Source organism: Orycteropus afer, unplaced genomic scaffold (assembly GCF_000298275.1).
Source record: "Orycteropus afer afer isolate SDZICR_OR568_19922 unplaced genomic scaffold, OryAfe1.0 scaffold00047, whole genome shotgun sequence".
NCBI lineage: Eukaryota > Metazoa > Chordata > Mammalia > Tubulidentata > Orycteropodidae > Orycteropus > Orycteropus afer.
The window spans coordinates 7,688,311-7,696,315 of NW_006921634.1; the positions used below are offsets into that span (position 1 = coordinate 7,688,311).

The window sequence follows — 8,005 nt, forward strand, 5'->3', positions numbered from 1 at the left end:
CTTCATATAGTCCAGCTTCTCGGATTATTTGCTCAGCATATAGATTGAATAAGTGTGGAGAAAGAATACAACCCTGACACACTCCCTTCTTGATTTTAAAGCATGTAGTGTCCCCTTGTTCTGTTCGAACAACAGCCTCCTGGTCAAGGTACAGATTCCTCATGAGTACAGTTTTTATAGTTCTAAATTATAATTTAACATATACTTGGAAATGTATTCCAACTCCAGCACCTTTGAACATGTATCATCTTAGGGTTCTACAGAAAGCAATTTGAGACCATTGCACTAATGGTTTAAAGTCTTAAATTCTGTGCTTGATGTCTTAGTTCATTTCAGAGAAAAATAAGGTAAAAGACTGCCTTTCACTATTAAAAAGATGTATATACATTAGAAACTTGATTAACCAAGGCAAACTATAGCTATTAATCCATACTCAAAGCCATTCCATTCCATTGGTTGTACCATTTGAAACTGCTAATATCCGGCAATTTTAACCTACAAAAATGAAGTTCATAGAGTTTAATCTAGTATTTCCCATTTGCCTCATATCTTCACTTATAAAATCATTAGAAAGTTGTCAAATTTTGTGGTTATATAAGCAAAGTATAAAAGGCAAAAACCACAGAAAGACTTAACCCTGGAACTACCCACTCTGATTAAGACTTTTAAAATATGAAGTCTTCTAACAGTGCAGAGTTTCACTTACTTCAGTAGCACTAACTGCTCACCACTCAAAGTACATTGTAATATGCCACCTTGTATTTACCAGAAGAGCAGATTGTCAGTTACTTACCTCCCCTAATGCAGCCTGATATTCCACTTTGAAATTAAAATGAAGCAGCACATCTATCTCCTTGTCACTAGAATTTCTTCAAGTAGAATGTATTACACTTCACAACTCATTAACTTATAAAGTAAACAGAAACATTTTATCTTTTACTAGAAACTTTATTGAACCACATCAATGTTAACACAGTTTAGTTGGAGTTACAGGTTTGTAGATAGCTTTTTGTTGTTGTTTTTGCTGCAGCTGTTGTTGCTTGTTTATTTTTCTGCATGGTTTACCTCTTGGTTATTTTTGTTGATCTAAGGTTCTTACCTAAGCACATTCAGTATTTTAAGCAGTCTTTTTATTTTTGAAGATACTGAATCAAAACTATAAAGGCATTCTAAGCATAAATGCGATTCTCATTAAATATTCAATTCAATCTTCAGATATTAGATTAAACCAAATTATCTCATTTGAAGGCAAATCCAGTTCCTTTTGAAGTTCTCCCAAAATTTAACACACTTCAACAAATTAAGCCTGTAAAGGAGAAAAAGGCTTATAAAGGTGATCCTTCTCCCATCATTAATAAGGGTCTAACAGCAAACAGCAATTCACACTGGGTGTGCATGACTTTCTTCCATTATGAACTACTCTGAACTAAAATTCAAAAAGCTATGACTCACTTGGTTATTACTGAACACTTTATTAAATGGAAAAAACAAGATAAATTCAGAAAATTACTTTTGGAGAATTACAGCTGAATTTTACTTAAGAGTTATATTCTTTCTAGCAAAAAAGGCAAAAGCGTTTATTAGAAATAAATGCTTAATGTAATTTTTAGAATGATAAATTTAAAATGGTATACCTTGATTTCTTTTAAGAGCTCTTAAGGATGACACTCTAAAAAAACTATAAATGTTGCCAAGTCATGTCATAATTGGCTCCAACAACCTCATTTCCATCTAAAGCTTCTTCATGCTACTGCATGAACCACTATTAAATACCTTGGAGTTACTGAAAACTGGAATATTGGCACAGATGTACAAAGCAATTACAGAATATGGAAATGATGAATATCCATTTTCCATATACCTCTTTCTTTTCATGATTAAAAATGAGGATGTTCTTTCTAGGTAAACAGAAACCATTTCTTAAAAGCCAAGAAGAAAATACAAAGATGTCTTATTGCTAGAGAAGTGTCATGTATCCACAGTTTTTTCAAAATAAAAATAAAATAGATTTTGAAGCTTATTTTTACTTTCAAACATTTCATTAGCACACCAAATTGTCATAGCCATTTTAGGCACACATATCCTCTTTATCTAGGTCAATATAGCTCTTTTTTTCCCTTATTTGAAATTAAAAAAAAAAAAACAAAAAAAAACTATCATTTTATCCAGGCTGGAGTTTAAACATATGCCTCAAAACACACTTGACATATCAAAACCATATTATCATCACTTTTAAAGTTAAGAAATAATAATAATGATGATACTAAGTTCAATTCAGTTGATATCTGGCCCTGCAGTGAAGGAGTTAACATTCAACCAAGCTGATCTGCACTTCTGATCCATTACATTGCTCACAAGCTGCGCTACAATGAGCAGTGCAAGTATCAACTGTAATTTGATCCCAGAGTTTATGGAAAAAAATAACTGCACATACTCAACATGCACATTTAATAAAATTATGTTTTGAGAGAAACATATATAATAAACACAACATAAAGTATATTTAAATGTTCAATTAACTGCTAATCTGCCATCTCTTTGCTTTTCTCAAGCTCTCAAAAAAGGAAAAAAAAAAGAAAAAAAAAAAGCAGCAGCCCTACTGCAGGGAAAAGAGGCTTGAAAAACAACTTTGATTGGCACTTGGCCTGACCCACAAAGGAAGAAAAACAGTTTTTGGACAAAGAGCGCAAATATTTGAGCTTGCTTACTTACATGCTTTCTTTCTCTCCTTTTTTCCCCTAATATATAAAGAACAATTCCAATGTAGGCTGTAGTTCGAGAAATTGACTAAAAAGGGTACCGTCCTCAGTCTTTCAACTCGATGCATTTGCACACTCAGCAATTTTAATTCATTTTTAGTGGACAAACAGTAGCACCTCAACTAATGTTTCCACTTAATCGAAAGTAAAAATAGAGCGTGGAGAATAAGAAACTGATTAGAATATTTTTCAGTGATTATTAAAAGTCCGATTAAAAGCTCGTCTCCATTTAAAGCGACATTTTTCGGCAAAGTGTCGTCGTTCCCCCATCCCCAACTGATTAAGCCAAGTAGGCTAAACAATACAATACTGGAGTAAACTTTCTATCAGTCATTCTAGGAAGCAATACGTTGATTATGCGACTGATTTCTTTTCTGGACTAACACTGGGGGAGGGGTGCTAAAGCTAACCCACATCCACCTCAGTCTCCTCCGCCCCCGACCCCAGACTAAGGAAACTGGAGGGTCGACCAGCATTTCCCATGGGCATAAAGTTCAAAGTTGCTTTATCAATTCCTTTAATGACTGAACTACAGACACAGAACGAATAGCCAAAGAATTTTAAAAAGGAGTGTTAGGGGAAAGCACGCAAAGCAGAAGCAACCTAAGAAACAAAAACAACACCCGCAAGAGTTAGCCACAGCAAAGAGGGAAGCAGGTTCCCCAGACCAGACTGTTCAGATTACACACCAACCTCCAGCAACAGCTAAATTGCACAGGGAGGTGGATCAAGCCACCAGGACCCATAGAGGAGCGGATCCTACCTCCCTCAGCCCGAGGAGTAGATCAGGGGTGGCAAGTAGGGAGGTGAACCGAAAAACACCACAAGCCACCTTCGGGACTAGCGTCCCCGCGGAGATAAAAACCAGCGGTGCAAACCTTCCACCCTCAACCGACATCCTCTTCTTCGGTCTCCTTGCAGGGATCGTGCCTCAGAATCCCTCCCAAGCTCGCCCCAAGTGCGCGCCGCGGGGCCCAGCAGTTCGAGCCCCGTCCGCGGTTAGAGCCCGCAGCGGGCCGGACCTCAGACCGAGCCCGTACCTTCCGCAGCACTTTCCGGCAGTTGGTGCAGAGCAGGTAGTTGGTAGCGGCCGAGGGGCTGCTGCCGCCCCGATTCATCGTGGCTGCGGGCGCCGAGAACGAGGACGGGCGGCGGGCAGGGCAAGGCTGTCACTGCCGCCACCCGCACCGCTACAGGGCCGGGCCGTCCCCCTCTGCCGGTCTCGCTTCAGCCTCAGCCTCCTCCAGGCGATATATCTGGAGGAGAGGCGACGGCCAGAGGGGACCACCGCGGCGGCTGCCGAAGCGACGGCGGAGACGGCGGCGGCTGCTCCTCACCGGCCGGGTGTTCCACCCGCCCCCATCCTCCAGACCCCCGCCCCCGCCAGGCTAGGACGAGCAGCCGCCACCGCTGCCGCCGCCGTCGCCGCCGCCGCCGCCGCAGCGCCTCAGTGCGGCCCCGCCCCCGCTTCCCCACCACCTTCACCACCTCCACACTACGGGACCGCCCCCTCCCGCCAATCGGACAGCTTCGGCCACGCCCCCGAGGCGCTAACCCGCAGCCAATGAACTTCCCGAGCCGGGCTGGGAGCCGAGCCGGCCAATCGCTGAGGCCGAGGAGGCCTTGAATCTCCGGGCAAGTTAAGTTTATCTCCGAGGCTGTGAACCTAAGGGAGATGGCGGATTAGTAAAGTAGCGGGTGGGAGGGAATACAGTGTTTGTTGCTCCACCAATAGGAGGTTGAGGGTGTCTTGTATGCAATTAACTGGGAAGCCCAGCCCCTTTTCTAAGGCCAGCCACGCCCCCTTCTCTCAATCTCAGTAGAAATGGTGATGAGAGTGAGATAAATATCTGCGAACAAGCTATAACAGGCAAGAGGGTCTAAGAATGAGCTAAATATTTCCTTATCTGTTCAGAAAAAGGGGTTAAAACATTCTTAGTATCAGGGCAGTGGTTAGGCTTTCTCTCAGCTAAAATCAAAGTTCAGCTGTAAAGAAGACTGTGTTCACGCAGCACTTTACATCCAGGGATCTCAAAGAACTTTGTGCATCATTTATCATGAGCCTTGTTTTGCAAAAAGACCAGTTACCTGAGGCTGGGGAGGGAGGCAGGGGATAGATATTAGAAGTATATTTATATAATTAATCGGGTTAGAGAAAAAAGACACCAAACTCTGGCTTAAGGGCTTCTCCTCTGTCCGAAACCCCTTCTCACAGTCCTCTTAACAATGAAAGTTCCTTTATTTGTCCAGCACGAAGAGCCAAAACACAGCTTCTCGCACCCAAAAGACCTTTCTGAGGCAGCTGGTCAGATGCGTGCAGAGCATAGAGACTGCCAATGAAGGAAGGTTTAGAGAACAAATTGCCATTTAAAACTATGGGGCTGGACGGACCTGCCTCTTCCAAAGCTAAAAATGGTGAGTCAGGGTTTTAGCGTCCCCGTTTTCGGGAAAGAAGGCAGATGTAATTAGGAAAAGCTCTGGCTGGCGAGGGATGGGGGTAGGGAGAGCTAGGTCTCCCAGGGGGCCAGCAACATGCGTGCGGCTTGAATGCAGGTTCCTGACGCGAAAAGCCCGAAACCTGCTCCCCAGTGAGAACAAAGACAGGCGCTGAGCAAGAACCTGATTGGTGCCGGGTCCTCACGCCTCCTCCGGGCCCCGGAGATAACTTGCTTCGCCCACTGGCGCGGAGCATAGTGCTCCCTGGAGCCCGAGCTCCCCACCCGGTTTTGCTTTAACCACACTGGACTGTGAGTTATGACATCACCTGTTTTCGCTCTTTAGAACTAAGATCGCTATTCTTGGCCTCTTCTTTTTATAAAGTTCTCTAGCTAGGTGGCGCAGTGCCTAAAACATTTGACTGCTAACCAGAAGGTTGGCAGTTCAAACCTCCGAGCCGCTCAGCGGAAGGAAGATAGGGTAATCTACTTCCCTAAAGATTTACCGCCTCGGAAATCCAATGGGGATCTCTTAAAGTCAGAATCAACGTGATGACAGTGTGTTTCAGTTTGGTTTGAACCTATCCGGGATTTGTGAAGGCTTGCAGTTTGCAGAATGAGTCTGTGGAGATGAATAACGAAAACGGTTTAATTGGTTTGCATTTCTTTGCTTCCTCTTATTTTTAATTTATAAAGCTACTCTGGTTTCCTGAGGAGCCCTAGGGGCTCAATGGTCAAGCGCCTGGCTGCTAACTGAAAGGTCTGAGGTTCAAGCCCAACAGCCGCTCTGTGAGACCTTGCTTAAAGCTTTACAGCCTTGGAAACCCTATAGGGGCAGTTCTCTGTCTTACGGGATCACTGTGAGTCAGACTGGACTCTAAGGCAAGGGTTACCCTGGATTCCTTAGGGATTCAGTGTGATGGTGTGATGCAAAATCAGAAAGGTGCACTTGGAGGAGCTAGCAAGTTTAGCATATCAAAGCTCTTACACCAAATGTGTGGTCAAAACTGACAAGGTCCTCATTTCTCAAAAGCTCCCTGCTTTCTGTCCCTTTCAGAGACCAACAGGTATAAAGCAAGTCTACACACGGAACAATGGAAATAAAAACATATTAGTGTCAGGTTTAATTATATTAAAATAGACAGGAAAACCCCAAAAGAGTCTACTTTATGTGGTTGAGTAAATGTGTTGATCCATTTAACTAGTGAAACCCACAAGAAATCCAGGGAGAAAGTCAGCAAAGCATAGTTTTCCTAAGAACTGAAACTTACATGTTTTCATTTAGTGATAAATTTCCCAGCTGGTTCTATCTTTTAAAGCAGGCTTTCTATGAATACTGTTTTGGTTACCTAGTGCTGCTCTGACAAGAATATACTACAAATGCTTTAACAAACAGGATTTTATTCCCTTATAATTTGGAGGCTTTATGTCCGAGTTCAAAGTGCCAGCCTTGAGGGGCTGGGTGAAAGCCCCTCAACCTTGGGCTTCAGCTCTGCCTCCTGCTCCCAACCCACTGAAGCTAGAGGCTTTTCTTCCCTCAGATAGCTACTGGCTGCTGAGACTGACAAGCCCAAGGTTGACAAGTAAAAAGGCACAGTCCTGATGTTACCAAACACATGGCAGGCCATTAATTCAAGTCCATTGAAAGTCCCAGGGTTAGCAGAGCATGGCAGGCTGCTGAACAACAACATGGCTGTATGCAGGGCTCAAGCGTGCCAGAAGCTGGAGACTGTTCTCCAAGGCTTTTCCTTATGTACAGGAAGCAGACCACATCCCTAAGGCAGCTACTGAGCTGCTCACAGTACATTCCACCATGGAGCTGATTACCAGTCTCATCGTGGGGAATACTACAACCAGCTGCCCAGCCACTCAACCAGGCCCAGCCAAGTTGACACACGAACTTAACTACCACAAATACATTTTGAAGAAAAGGAAAAATGGAAAGATTAAGTGAATTTTCTCAGTATTTTAACTTCAAATTATTTTGTATCATATTGGAAACTTCCTATGACCTTTCCTTTATTTAATAGCTGAAATTCTTTTCCATTAAGGTCCTTTAAGTTCTTAGGTATCTAAGTCCCCCTAAAAGAACAGCCAAGAGAGTGTAGCCCTACACAATTACACCCTATAAGAAACATTGCTAGAGGGAGGTTTCAGAGGAATTATCTTCATTAAGGCTAACCAAATATGGCGCTTTCCTATAATTTTAAAGGATCCCTGGTGGCGCAGTGGTTAAAGAGCTCGAGTGCTAACCAAAAGATCAATGGTTCAAACCTACCAGCCCCTCTGCAGGAGAAAGCTGTGGCAGTCTGCTTTTGTAAAGGTGTACAGCCTTGGAAACCCTGTGGGGCAGTTCTACTCTGCCCTACAGGGTGGCTATGAGTCAGAATCCAGTTGACAGTAGGGGTTTCTAAACTTTTATAATGTTTATTGTCTACAGAGCCATTTATTTGGCAGTTACTAATCACACTGTGATATTTCTTATTTTGAAATATTATGTATATGTTTATGTTTTTCACCCCTGAAATGCTCAATGCCAGTAACTTGTTCTCAAGAAACAACCATCCTTCCTTCTGGTTCACATCCTTACTCTCTCTCTCATAGTGATGTCAAGTTTCTGGGCCCTTCTTTTCTTTTCTACTTTCTTCTGGCCTCCCTTTCCTACCTAGCCTGAGTATCATAAAGAAAGTGTGAGTTAGAGAATAATTGGGTTTAAGGAAAAACCAACTCCTCTTTTGTTGTATGATATGTCTAAATAGAGAATTTAGAAAACTATGATACAGGTGAAAAGTACAAACAATGTTGAGAATT

At 42.8% G+C, this 8,005-nt stretch overlaps 1 protein-coding gene across 1 annotated transcript in view; it reads right to left on the reverse strand.

The window, feature by feature from the left end:
* The window catches only part of SESN3 (sestrin 3), an 83,143-nt gene extending 79,266 nt beyond the window's left edge, over positions 1-3,877 (reverse strand). The window contains exon 1 of the mRNA XM_007938069.2: positions 3,800-3,877. Coding sequence (XP_007936260.1) covers positions 3,800-3,877 — 78 coding nt within the window. The remainder of the gene's footprint in view (positions 1-3,799) is intronic.
* Between the last annotated feature and the right edge of the window lie 4,128 nt (positions 3,878-8,005).